Source organism: Chionomys nivalis, chromosome 19 (assembly GCF_950005125.1).
Source record: "Chionomys nivalis chromosome 19, mChiNiv1.1, whole genome shotgun sequence".
In the NCBI taxonomy this organism is placed as follows: Eukaryota; Metazoa; Chordata; class Mammalia; order Rodentia; family Cricetidae; genus Chionomys; species Chionomys nivalis.
The window spans coordinates 22,390,008-22,404,290 of record NC_080104.1 but is presented as its reverse complement, the minus strand read 5'-3'; the positions used below and the strand labels follow the sequence as shown (position 1 = coordinate 22,404,290).

The 14,283-nt window shown below is 43.5% G+C and overlaps 1 protein-coding gene across 1 annotated transcript in view; it reads left to right on the top strand.

Annotated features, from left to right (window-relative positions):
• The window catches only part of Col19a1 (collagen type XIX alpha 1 chain), a 311,078-nt gene that overhangs the window by 238,541 nt on the left and 58,254 nt on the right, over window positions 1-14,283 (top strand). The window contains exons 19-27 of the mRNA XM_057751349.1: window positions 3,040-3,102; window positions 7,063-7,098; window positions 8,752-8,787; window positions 8,884-8,937; window positions 9,789-9,842; window positions 11,154-11,207; window positions 12,533-12,622; window positions 13,480-13,524; window positions 13,633-13,710. Of these exons, the coding sequence (XP_057607332.1) occupies window positions 3,040-3,102; window positions 7,063-7,098; window positions 8,752-8,787; window positions 8,884-8,937; window positions 9,789-9,842; window positions 11,154-11,207; window positions 12,533-12,622; window positions 13,480-13,524; window positions 13,633-13,710 (510 nt within the window). The remainder of the gene's footprint in view (window positions 1-3,039; window positions 3,103-7,062; window positions 7,099-8,751; window positions 8,788-8,883; window positions 8,938-9,788; window positions 9,843-11,153; window positions 11,208-12,532; window positions 12,623-13,479; window positions 13,525-13,632; window positions 13,711-14,283) is intronic.

Genomic DNA, 14,283 nt, shown 5'->3' with positions numbered 1-14,283 from the left:
GAAAATATCACTCCACTCCCATCCGACTGTAAAGCCATGATGACCTTGGACTGTGAGGCATGGTCAGAGAAAAAAAAAAAGCCCTTTAAATCTGCAGACAGGAATATGAAGGTTTGAAAAATATTCTGCGGGCAGATGGCCTGTGAGAACTGCCTTCATTCATTCGCCCCGTAAAAGTTCTCTTGATTGAGGGCACGATACTGTGACATGAGGCCGAGAAATAGGACTTCTGTGTCTTCTAAATCAGCACAATCTATTCAAAAGACGGCGAGTCTCTCTCCTGGAAGTATCGCTAAGAGATCCTCTCAGCAGGAACCGTACATTCCTTATAGACTGGCCATTCAAAAGGAAAAGCCTACAGAACACATAAATAAAACATGGACACTCTGAAAACGATTTGAAAATGATTCCATAGCAATCCGAGTCACTCCAGTGTCTTGGGTTTCGAACAACACTATTTCCTGGGAGTCAACAGCTTGTAGTGCCATCCCATCCTTGCAAAGGGTCAACAGGGCACAAAGCTTGTCACATGGCACCGCTGTGTGGAGAAGGGGGTGCGACACTCTTAAAGCATTTAAATGATGATTCATTTCTTGAAACCAAACAGCTGGCTTCTGCGTCGCCCTCCTCGTTGGCAAGCACATGTCACTTAGAAATTCTTAAGACCTCGCTGATGAGAAACTTGATTCTGGAAAACAGGTGTATCTCAAACTCCAGAGACAGTTCCTACCACTTGGGATCTCTTCTAATTGCTTCAGAATCTAAAGGGGAGTCAGGAAAAGCTGGTGGCATATCTGTCTCGTCACCCTACCCAAATAAATGATCTAGAAGAGTCTACAGGGAACTTGTCACTGAGCCTCGTACCGGTGCACCAACAGAAGGCTTTTTTAAATTACCCATCATGAAAGAGTGCCACTGCCAATAAACCGTGCAACGAGTAAATGGGGAAACCCTAGTGTAGCAACTGAGGGAAGAAGGAAGTCAACTCTACCTGCACATCCACTTCCTGTCTATTCTGGATCCATCTCTTGGCTTTTTAAAGTTGTGTTTTCCACAGTGAAAATGTGAAGTCCTTAGTGTGGGTCTCTGCCTATGCTTGCAATGTGGCCAGGGGCTCTGAATCCTGATTGGACATAGACTCCCCCCGCCCCGGGAGAGGATGAGGAAAATAAATGCCTGCTCTGAGGCCTCAAAACAGGGACTCAGAGACCAGTATTTATTTCTGTCACTTAAACATGTGTGAGATGATTGTGACATGCGCTCCGGGTTGGGAACCACTGAGGGGTAGGAGGAGCATCAGCTTTGGGATCTGACCTTGACTATGGCATTCGCTGCTGTGTTACCTTGGGAAGCCACCTCATGGCCCAACCATCAGTTTCCCCATCTGTACAGTGGGCATAATCATCTACAGGAAGAACTGATGGGAGGATTAAGATCTAATGAGATGAACTCACCTGGAAGCAAATCGGGCTCTTAATAAACATCTGCTTTTCTTCTTTGTTTGTACCTTCTGCTCATGAGGCCTCGTTTAGCTCATTTTTGCTATGAGCTATTACCATCCTTAGTGCCTTGTCTTTTTCGGCTTTGCGCACCCCATAGTGTGGTGGAGGGTCATGTATTTGCATCTGTTTGGTCAGTATGAATGACTGTGGGACAACGTGGCAGAGCAAGGACTCCTGGGAAAACCGCAGCTTCTCCTGGAGCAGAATGTGGCACAAATAAGATGGAGGCTCAAAAGCACATGACCTTCTAAGCAGCATCAGAATTGTCGGGCTGGAAGACGGTCTTCTGAAGCTCCACAAATTCATCACTGCCTTTCCATTCGTATCTACCGCCAAAAGTCACATGACAAAGAACCCACACGTATCTAATATTAGACATAAACATTTACAAGATTTCACGTGCAAGATGTGTCGCTATGGTTTAGCCAAGGCCAACCCCACCCAGGGAGCGCAAAGCGCAGGCTTCATTCGGTCCCTCTGCTGTCCATCACTGGCGCTCTGCCTACCTCGGTTCAAACATCACAGCGTCGTAACCCCTTCTCCGGGCCTTCATCCTTTCACCCTTCCTTTATTATTCTGAGCAGATGTGCGTTTTCAAGTGATTCTTAGCCCCTACACTTGCTTACTTCTGGTAAACGAGATGAGTCTAATTGTCAGGTGTATGCTTCCTTTATGACTTATGTTCTGGGGATGTTATAACACAAACCTGCTGAGTGACATGGAGGTCAGTTTAGAGTTTTACAAACCAGTTACGCACTGGTGCCGTAAGTGCTCACTGCCTTCTCTATCTTCCTATACCGGACATGATTTACTCTCTTTAGAAAAGCACATACCACCTACAATGTGGTAAAATACTGCCGGGGATATACAAGACATATTTTTTTTTTCTGTTTCTGCTAGGATGCATCATATATCAGGGCTAGAAAGATGGCGCAGCAGTTAAGAGCATGCTCCGCCCCAAGGGTCATTCTCTCCAACTGTATCTTCTGACACATACAAATCCCTCCTCTACGTTTTTGACAAGGGTGTCTCAGACATTTCTAAGCTTCTGCTGTCACCATATCAGCGAGAGTGATCTCTTTGTCTCTAGTCAGTCATCCACACAGCACGGGGAAATGCTGGGGACAGCTGGCAGACTCATTTCTCTCTCTGAGATCACTGACTCCCCCACCCCACCTAAAATAAGAAATGAGTCCTGAAAAGAAAACAGGAGCAGACTGTTGTGTCATTTAAAGGCAAAATTAAAGAAATAATGTTTTGGCTACACCAGAACAAAACTGTAATTCTTTTCTCCTCTATGTTTCCTGTCCTTGAAAAATAATTAACATCGTTCCACGTTAATTTTAAATGTCTTAATAAAATGTTACGGACTTCTGGAAGACCTACGGCATGGAGGAGGGCAAAGACTCATTAGGCAAACAGACTGCCTAGGTATGGAGCTTCACCGAGGCCCTGGACCCAGGCCGCCAGATTCTGGGGCTGAAGGGAGAATTTCTCTTCACTCAGACAGCGTCTCTCTTCTGTTTTGTCTCGACAGGGTGACTCTGGGCTGCCAGGATTTCCAGGGTCTGTTGGCCCTAAAGGACAGAAAGGAGAACCCGTAAGTATTTTATCCTTAAGAACAGAGGGAGAAAGCAAAAAACAGATGAAGAATTCAACAATTTTCCCAGCAGCAATTCCGTTACCTTTTACTTCTAACAATCTGAATCTTGTAGATCAGATTCTCAAGCAAGTACACACCTTGCCAGGCACCAGATCTTTCATATATTAACTCATGTAACTCATATAAAAAGCCCCTTGAGGTAGCCCATTCTCCACATAGGTTAGGCTGGTTCCAGAACCCAGACACCCAAACCATTTAAGTTGCCTGGAGATGACTGAACACCGTATCTGAAGTGAGAAACACAATCAATATATCAAGACTGGTACAAATTTATCTTAAAAATTGAAAATGCTTTTCTCTCTGCTCAAGCAATTGCTCTCAGTACACCTCTGAAGTTATTTTCCTTTCTGGTTTCTGTGAGATCACAGTGACTTCGCAAAGCCGCCTTCCAATATTGCTGTGGCTGCTCTCTTTGAAAACTTTTCCTCGCATGGGGAAAAAAGAAGAAAAGAAAAGAAAAACTCCATCACATCATTTGTATTCAAATAGGACCACCTAAGAGATGGCAGAAGCCTAGTTACAAAAAAAAAAGTTTCAACTTTTAGTGTGTGTGTCTGTGTGTGTGTCTATGTGTCTATATGTGTGTGTCTCTGTGTGTGTCTGTCTGTGTGTGTGTGTGTGTGTTCTTGAACCTGGAAATCAACCATCTGGCAAGCCTGACTAGCTAGCAATGTTCAGGAATCCTGTTGCTGTGCCTCCCCAGCCCCGGGATGGCAACAATATACTGCCCTTGTTGGACGTGAGTTCTGTAAAACAAACACAGGTCTTCACTCTTGTGCAAAAATCAGGATTAGCTTATGTCTTGCCATTTCAGTTACATGCAGCACATCTTTTTAAATTGCTTCACCCATGTTCCAGAGTGAGTTAGAGATGTGGGTTGATTGGACACAAGGAATGGAGAAGTCACTAAAATACCTGCATGACAAGCAGAAGCAATAGGAAAAGCACTCGGCGCTACCAAGCTGAGCTTCTCCTCTGCTCAGTTCACTTAGACATCTTCAATAGCCCTAGGAATTGTTTCTGGCAGCTTTGAAATCACCATTGCACCTATGGACCCTGGTTATTGACCTTCTGGTCCCTTATCCTCAGTGTCCTGTCCAGACCTCCCTAACAGCCTTTAACAGTGTCCTGCAGTTGAGGATTTCAAAGGGTCTGGGGAATATCGTACGACCCCTTCCCCAGGCACCACTCAGAGCATCTCCTGCTCTCTCCTCGGGCTCTCCACTGTCTCCCTTCCCAGTGACACCCACCTCAATTTTAAATTCCTGGGTGGACCGTGGAGGATCTGACAAGACATGAAGCAGAAAACAATGTTCTGTGATCAACAGCTGCGCTCTGTAAACATGAGTGTGGGCTCAAACCCTGAGAATTCTAGCTCAGGAGCTCTGCGTGGAGCCCGGAAGCCTGCGCTTCCCACAAGTGACACTAATGTTGTTTCTGCAGCATCACTGGGGGTTGAAGAAATGCATGCATGCTTCCTAAAGAGCCCTTTATCTTCTTCAGGATTCCTCTGGCTTCCTCTCCTGCCTTCCATGTTCATGGGAAGCCTGGCTGCCCATGTGGGCCAGTCTTAGCCCTGTCCTTTTTATTCAGTAGAAATAAACTCCTTGGGCTGGATACATAGCTCAGCGGTCCTAAGCACTGGCTGCTCTTTCAAAGGACCAGGGTTCAACTCCCAGCATCCACACATGTGGCTCATAACCAACCGTAACTCCTGTTCCAGGGATCTGGTATAGTATTGTGACCACTGTGGGCACCAGGCACATACATGGTGCACAGACACCCATGCAGGCAAAACAACCATATATATAAAATAAAAATAAATATTTTTTTAAAAAATAAGCAAACTTCTTTCCCCGTAACTTCTAGGCTGGCCAGTCCCCTCTTACTCTCTGATTACCTGGCTTCTTCTATATGTTTTTGCTTGCTTTCCTATCTTCCCACAAGTTATTATTGGGCAGAACAATTAGTTTTTTGTTGTTTCGACCTTTTTGTTCAAGAGCAGGAGCTAGACTAGAACTTTCTGTGAGCAGCAGCTGTGCTCTGTAGGTGTGGCCTCAAAGACGGAGACTTTGAGTTCTGGCTGGAGCCTGGAATCCCACAGGAGACAGCAGTGCTGTGGCTCCAATATCATTGATGTTTGGAGTAATGCATAGTTCCTAAGGGCGACTTGGCATAATAACCAGGAAGCTCATAGAGAAGAATAGTCAGTATCTAAAATAGAATTTTTAACCCTGCATCAAAATGGCCACATGCCCCCTCCACTAGTTGGCATTTAGAATATGATAACATGTGCAATGTATCAGAGCTCTAAAATACGTATACAGAAGGATCTTGATAGAATTCACAAATTTATAGATAAGGAAAGGGGGCTCAAAAACGTCAAACTCCAGCCGGGCGGTGGTGGCGCATGCCTTTAATCCCAGCACTTGGGAGGCAGAGGCAGGCAGATCTCTGTGAGTTCGAGGCCAGCCTGGTCTACAAGAGCTAGTTCCAGGACAGGCACCAAAGCTACAGAGAAACCCTGTCTCGAAAACCCAAAAAAAAAAAAAAGTCAAACTCCAGCTACTATTCAGGGGAGATGAGACTAAATTGCAAACCTCAGTCAAGCAGATTCCTACAAACAACACCAATCAATGTAGACTTTGAACCAGGCCTGAAGGCCCAGGCCTGTTATCCCAGCTATTCAGGGGGGTCAGGCAGGAAGACCTAGGATACAGAGTTCAAGTCCTAACTGGGCAACTTAGTGAAACCTAATTTCCAAATGAAAAAGTAAGATGAGAAAATTTAGAATTCAGCTCCATGTTAAGGCACTGGCCTGGATTAAGCCCCAGGGAGTGGGGAATTCAATGTAGATATCAAGGTTCAAGCAAAGGTGGAAACAAGTGGCCCACCGCGAATGCCTTAGTAGCTGAACACATAATTTTAGGATGAAAATATGCAAAGCAAGACTATAAACAAGGCCCTGATCTAACATGTAAAAATTAAGCCATAATAAAAGATGACATCGTGTTACGTAGATCACAGTTTGTGTGGTTGCACCACATATGTGACTTTAACCTGAGAAAAGTTAGCCCTCGCATGTACTAGAGGGCAGCTTGGTTCATTTAGAAGAAGAGGTGGTTGTTTCCTGCCCCCACACTCGGCCACCAAGCTGATTCAAATCCTCTGGCTTCATCCTTGGGCACATGCAAACTTCTCAGTCACCACTGGAGAGGAAGTCAGCCTGAAGAATTGTGGCCAATCTGTGCCTCAGTTTCTTCAACTGTATATGGCTATAATGATAGCAACTTCTCGTTGATAGCTAAGGATTAACTATGGGTGTGTGTGTGTGTGTGTGTGTGTGTGTGTGTGTGTGTGTGTGTAACCAGAGAAGGTTGGTAACCTACAGACAGCAAGGAAGAGTGTCAGGAGTGGGGTGATTCTTCAAATCTATCTCTCCAGGGGACCTATATCCTAAGCCCAGGAGCCACCAATCAGTTCCACACACCTGTGCAATTGTCTCCCCAGTAATTAACCCCTTTTAAGTCATTTTGGTTAGAATACACGGAGACGTCAAAGAGCATCATTGAAACCATGCTTCCATGTGTTTGAACACACAGTTAGCCTGGGTGGGAAATTCAAGTGGGTACCTGCCCTTCAACAGTTACCCGTACCCATTTCCCTTCACTTGCAGATGGATGCTTGTGTGTGCGTCTTCATTTCAGAATAGCAAGGTTTAGCCTAGGGCAGCATTTCAATTTGACTGCTGTTGGGAGCCCCTAAATGGTATTAAAATGATTAACTCGGTGCTCGTTTGGGAATGTGGAGGAATCTGTAAAGTCATTCTCACTTACCCCTGTCAGAGTTGATTTCTGAGTGTTTATAATTGATTCTGGTTTCTACCCATTCTCCTAGGGGGAGCCTTTAACCAGAGGTGAAAAGGGAGACAGAGTAAGTAGCTGTTTAGTGCTGTCTTGGGTTTGCTATTTCATTGATTCTCTCTCCCGTTTGTAGTTCGGCTCCTAATTGATTTGATAGAGTAAGTTTCCTGAAGCTTGTACTTTCTTCTGCTGTTTTTTACTATTATCTTTAATGCTTGGTCAATGCTATTTTGTGGTAACACTTTTACATTTGATTTGGGTTATGCAGGCTTTCTTTTGTATTTTTATTTTACATTTATTTTAGGGGGATGGTATGGGTGTGCCACATTTTGTATGCATGCCTTGGTACATATATGATGATGGTCAGAAGATAGCTTGTGGGAGTCTGCTCTCTCCTTCCATCACGTGGGTCCTGAGGACTGAATTCATCTCTTCAGGCTCACGGGCAACTACCTTCGCTCTTTTAGTCACCTCACCAGCCCTATTCAGGGTTTTGTTTTGGTTTGGTTTGGTTTTTGTAGCCTACTGCTATTAGTGGTTATACCTCAATGTCATAAAAGTCATCAATTAAGAATATCTAAACTGGCAGGCAGTGGTGGCACATGCCTTTAATCCCAACGTTCTGGAGGCAGAGGCAGGCGGATCTCTGTGAGTTAACGGCCAAGGCTGACCTAGTCTACAGAGGGAGTTTCAGAACAGCCAAGGTAGAAATCCTGTCTCAGGGGAAAAGGAAGGAAGGAAGGAAGGAAGGAAGGAAGGAAGGAAGGAAGGAAGGAAGGAAGGAAGGAAGGAAGGAAGGAAGGAAGGAAGGAAGGAAAAGAAGTAGAAGAATATCTAAACTATAAAACTAAGGCGGTGAGTACAGGTTTTTAAATTTTTTGTTAAAGGCAAAGGATTGAACTTTCAAGTGAGGCATGGAAAATAAGCAAAGATTGTGCTATTTCATACCATTTTTCTCTTTTTATTAAGCACCTGGAAGTAGGATTACCAGCACACACCCTTTTGAACTTAACCTATTCTATCCTGCCTCTCATCTGAGGTTGGCTATTGGTAGAGAATGGCTCATTGCTAACGTGCCATGATGTCTTAGTTAGGTTTCTATTTCTGTGAGGAGACACCATGACCACAGCTATCCTTATGAAGAAAACATTTAGTTGGTGGGGGGGGGCTCGCTTATAGTTCAGAGTTTCAGTTCATCATTGCCGAGAGCACAGCAGCACTCAGGCAGAGGTGGTGCTGGAGCTGAGAGTCCTACATCTTGACTCAGAGGCAACAGGAAGTCCACTGACTGTCACACTGAGTGAAGCCTAAGAAAAAGAGCTCAAAGCCCACCCCTGCAGTGACACACTTCCAACAGAAGGTGCGGGCCAGGTTAAAGGTGTGCCCTGCATCCCCAAGGTCTGGATGAAAGGCTTGTGCCACCCAGCCTCCTCCAACAAGGCCACACCCCCTAAAAGTGCCACTCCCTATGAGCTTCTGGGGGCCAAATGCATTCAAACTACCATGTGTGATGTCCCAAGTAAAGAAATGAAATGAGGAATTTTGTTACTTCCTGACAATAAGGGTTCTGGATCTGGTCTTAGGGTGAGCATTGCTGGATCACATAGCTTCCACAATATCTGCTTTGTTGTATGCTGACTGATAGAAAGTCAGTTAAAGTATCAAGATGTCCAACCCTATCTGGATTCAGCAATGACCCATATGGCAACTCTTTTATTTACAGGGAGAGCCCGGCCTTTTAGGACCACAGGGAATGAAGGTAATTCCCCCGCATTTCTTCAGTCACCTTCGCAGCCTTCATGAGATGCTGGAAATAACAGTAACGTCTAACTTTCCTTTCCACTCTTGCATTTAGGGGGAACCTGGAGATGCTGGTCCCCCTGGTTTAACAGGAAGCCCAGGGCTAAAGGTATGTACTTCACATATTAAGCTGTATAAGGAGTCACTATTGGGAAATAATGTGGGGATTACAGCCATCCTGTATGCACAAAGGCGTTGGTGTGCCACTCATTTTCTTCACAGATGTTCTCAGAGATTTTATCTTGTTTCCATGGTGACCTCCCTCCCCACCGGCACCACTGGCTGCATTTGTTACAAGCACAGAAGCTAGGCCTTTTGGTATACAATAGGACTTCAAAATCCTTTTTAAGAGCAATGGCAATTCACAATGGCATCCACAAAAGCTTTAAGAGTAAACAATATCAGTTAAATCTATGACCCTGTGCCACGTTCTTGACAGGGAAAGGAAGGATTCAGGCTCTGTTTCGACACTAAAATTATGCATCCCTGAGATGCTTGCGTTCCCCAGAGAAAATTCTACAGGAGTGTCTTAAGAAAAAGCAGTTGGGGGAGGTGGGAGAGAGACTCTCAGAGAATGCTCCCAGCAGTGCGTGAGGCCAGTTACCCTGTTATCACCTGCTGATAAGAGCAGACCCATTAAATGAAGCATCTCAGAACTGTCTTGCTAAGCCCAGAGCACATGTCAGTACTGTACACAAAGGTGGGATGCTGAGAAGTCCGTCTCTTCCCTGTCAAGGGCACAAGGTATTTCACCAACACTCAAATACAATCTTTTTTCATGCAGAGTTAAAGCATCGATTATCGGGAGGCAGAGGCAGGTGGATCTCTGTGAGTTCGAGGCCAGCCTGGTCTACAAAGGGAGTTCCAGGACAGGTTCCAAAGCTACAGAGAAACCCTGTCTCGAAAAACAAAAAATAAATAAATAAATAAAAATAAAACATCGATTATCTTCTATTTTAGGGTCAGCAAGGACCTGCAGGTTCCATGGGGCCCAGAGGACCACCAGGAGATGTTGTATGTATAGTATCTTCAATATTTTGAGATGAAACTGAGATTAGGATTTGTCGTAAAGAACATATCAATGAGCTGAATTATACTACATTTCCTGAAAACATGGATCACTGCCACCACCCAGAATGATCACTTCTGATGTCAGGGGAGGGGGGTTGCTACTGGGAAGACCTTTGAGATGGAGCCTAATAATCCAATCTTTGAAACTCAGGTTAACTCAATTGTCATAGTCAATACTACTGTAGAATAGAGGAAAACGGAAATAAGAGAAAATCAAGAAAGACAGCAAGCATTTCCAATGTTCTGTGAGATAAAGTCACTGGAGTGGGCTCGCTCTCCCTGCTCCCCGCTTCTCTCTCACACAGACAAACCCTCATGCTCTTTGGAAGCATTTTTTTCATCGATTCCCCCCAGATTTCTACCCCTTGGATAATATCCTGGGCTCCCCATATGAATTGAAAGCTTACCACCAGATACTAGGTCAAAATGGAGAAAATTCCTGCCCTCAGCTCACAATGACTTTCTGCCCATGATTAGGATTCTAGGTAGGCAGACTTGAGATCGCTCCTTTTTCTGTCATCTTGGGAGGAGTCCATGGCTTCTTTCCCTGCTCTGATGCTTACGGCCTGAACCTCCTGGAGTCTCCTGGTTAGCATCATAGTGTGCTTGCTAATTTGAACAACCAATCCATAGGGCAAAGGTTTTGTTTGTTTGTTTATTGGAGACAGGGTTTCGCTATATAGCCCTGACCACCCTAGAACTCTCTCTGTAGACAAGGTTGGCTTTGAATTCAGAAATCCACCTGCTTCTGCCTCCCCAGTGCTGGGATTAAAGGCATACATCACCACTGTCAGCCTAGGGAAAGTTTGTTTTTTTATTCTTCCTACAAGCCAATTTTGGACCACTTCTGAGATAACTCATTGAAAGACACCATAAAAAGAGAAAATATTGATAACACAAGATTAACCACAAAATCCTCAGGTTAGACTAAACTGTCTAGGAACAACAACAACAAAAAAAGAATAAAATCAAAAGGAAAAGAGTCACTGTGGTTGAACAAAATAAAAGTATCTTGACTACTTAAGTTGGGTTGTGATGCCACCAACCACCACCCTCCCTCCTCTTAGGTGGAACAGTTCTTTTCCGATTCCCATTATAGCTGTTGACTTCACTTGAGACAACAAGCCACGTGTTTTGAAATAACACTTCCCCTTAGGCCAAATCAGCATTACCTTATAGAGAGATGTTAAAATTCCGTCCCCTTATATTAAGAGAGGTTCTAACTGCTCTTTCCCTTTAATCTGTATTTTCTAGGGATTGCCAGGAGAACATGGTACCCCAGGGATACAAGGCATTAAAGGAGAGAAGGTATACTGTTTAGACTTTACTTTTGTACAGTATATAAATAATAGAAAGAAGAAACCAAGGATTATAAAGTCACTAGAGAAGCCAAAGATTAGCCTAACAAGGCTTGGGCCTCCCAGGATTGATCAGTGCAGGGGACAGACATTCGTATAACCTGTGATATGCGCCCCTGGTGTCATGCATCATCGCGGGTATGGTTATGGCACAGAAGAAATTCCAGGTAACCAAATGAGCTAACTTGAAAATGAAAATGTTAGGGCTGAGGTCCTGCTTTGAATTCTCAAAAGTCTTTCTGCCTCTTACCATCTGTTTGAATGTGTGCAAAGATGACATATCAATATGGTGCGTCCTCCCTAGGAAATAAGGTATGTAGATCATCTAAAGAACTTCATGAATAGACGTGCCTTTTGTACCGTGTTTTATTGTCGGAGACCGGCTTCGACAAAAATATCACTTACCAGGGTGAGGATCAGAAAAATAGTTAAAGAGGGCGAAGATGCGAGTGAAAATAATGAAACAGAAGCATACGACAGTACCGGGAGGGAGTTTCAGTGAGTACTGAAATCATCCGCATTTAATTTCCAATTTCTTAAAATACCCCAATCCCAAAAGATAAGAGTAAGATTTTAAAAAAAACTGCATTAAAATGACACAAGGAAATGAACATACCAACTGAAGGTTATGGGCTACATTCATACTTAAACTCTTGTGGTTAGAACAAGATAAGAAATGCTCACACCCTAGACCAAAACATTCTGTAGGCAAACCACTCCCTAAGTAGAATCCATTGATATCTCCCTAAGGGAACCGGAACTTAGACTTTTGTTTGAGGCAGAAACATATCTACTTCTCTATTCCTGAAATACTACAAGGTCTGGATATTAGCCACAACTGTTGACAATAACCTTGGGAGAGCAAAACCCACAGACCTAAAATATAGGTGGAACCTTTGTTTGAGGTAGAAACAGAATATAACCTTGAAGGAGTTACTGTCTTCTAGAAATAAATTTCAACTCTCCGATCTTTGGTCAAGGTGGAAATAGGCTCACATTTTGGGGCCTCTACATTTTATATACAAGTCTGTGTTTCATGGTACTGTTCAACTTTATATTACAGAACTTGTTTCAGAACATGAATGTATTTAAAATAACAAGGGCAGGTCCTAGAGTGAGCTAGGTGCTTGTAAATGCTTTTGAGGATGTGAGTACAGATGTGAACACAAAGATGAAGTTTGCCTGGCTATGACAAAATAAAGCAATGGAAACTGCTGTCTTCCAACTTCCAATCATGAACCTCAGCAGAGAAAGAATCTCATCTTGTTTTCACAGGGAGATGCTGGTGGAAGGCTAGGCCCTCCTGGACTTCCAGGTCCAAAGGGTGATGCTGGGCCTCCAGGGAAAAGCCTGCCAGGGAAACCAGTGAGTATCACCCTTTTACTAGGATTGCCCTTGAGAGTTAATGTACTGCTAATTCTGGGCCCACAGTTTCAAGATACAACTGTAGTCTTTAAGCCCGCCAAAAAAAAGGAAGGAAGGAAGGAAGGAAGGAAGGAAGGAAGGAAGGAAGGAAGGAAGGAAGGAAGGAAGGAAGGAAGGTAGGAAGGAAGGAAAGAAGGAAAGAAGGAAAGAAGGAAAGATAGATCTTATACCATAGCTCATAAAGCTAAAACAATTTGAATGTTGGATGTAAGCCGAGAGGTCTCAGCTGCAGAAGATACACAGGCTACAGTATTTTACAGATAAACTGAGATGTTTCAAAGGTCCCAGCACCTTATGTACTGATTCCTCAGGGATCTATGAATCCTTAAACACAGGTTGTGAGCCATAGACCTTACTAGGACACTGCCTTAAAACAAACGCTCAGTCTTGCCCTTCTGGAGTGTAAGGACATAACCACAAACCATCATTCATAGAGAGTGTATATGATCCATGCTCTACTCAGGACGCAGGAAATTGTATTACCAGAAAACCCAAAAGCCAATGTGCTCATTTGATTTGCCTATTTTCCCTTACCTTCTTTCTACTTTTTATAACAATTATCAGTGGCAATAATTCTGAAGATTGGATGTTTAATTTCACAGATTAAAAACCCTATATTTTGAGCTAATTATTCAAAATCTAGAACTTTCTAAAAAAATTCTCTCTTTTCTTGATATGACGCTTACTCAAGTAAAATGAAGGGTAATGAATCGTGTTTTTAAATTATAACTTCTAAGTTTTTTTAGTTATGTAGAAAAAGAAATGTCGTCATCTTACTTTTTTTTTATTCCTTTTAGGGATTGGATGGAAATCCTGGTGCACCTGGCCCACGTGGGCCAAAGGTATACAGATTTCATAGCTAATTTTGAAAAGAATTAATAATTAAGAAAATGTAACTAAAGATGCAAATGTCTGGAACCTCATCCTAACAGGAGCACTTGCTTTCACAGGGTGAAAGAGGACTACCAGGTATCCATGGCTCCCCGGGGGACACAGGCCCACCAGGGGTAGGAATCCCTGGCAGGACAGTAAGTAATATTCAGTCAAGTTATTGCAACCCAGTTGGTTACATTTTTGTCTCCAGTCTTCTTCATGGCAGTTCTCAAAGTCTTACATAAATCAGTAAGAAGAGAGAAAAAATTGAAGAGATATGAACAGGAAAGGACAGAATCAAATCATCACTGTTCAGACACTACTTCACCCTATGCTGCCTTTAAAGGCCTGAAGACACTGCCAGAAAACTCTTAGAGTGGTAAAACATTTTCAGCAATGTAGCAGAATGCAAACTAAGCATTAAAAAGTAGTAGCTTCTCTACATAGCATAGAAGAAACTTAACAAGAAATATCAGGGGGAAATTCTCACTCAATTAGCCCAGGCATGGAGGGGGCACTACCTAAAAATCAGCCTGACTAAAGAGGGCAGAAACGTGTTCAATGAAAACTTGAAGGCACTGAAGAAGACACTAGGCGATGGAGACATCACTTACGCTCACAAACGGACAGAACTAGTGCCATGAGAATGTCTATATTAGCAAAAGTCACCCATGCACTCGATGTAATCTCGGTCAAAATTCCAATGATGTTCTTCACAGAACTGGAAA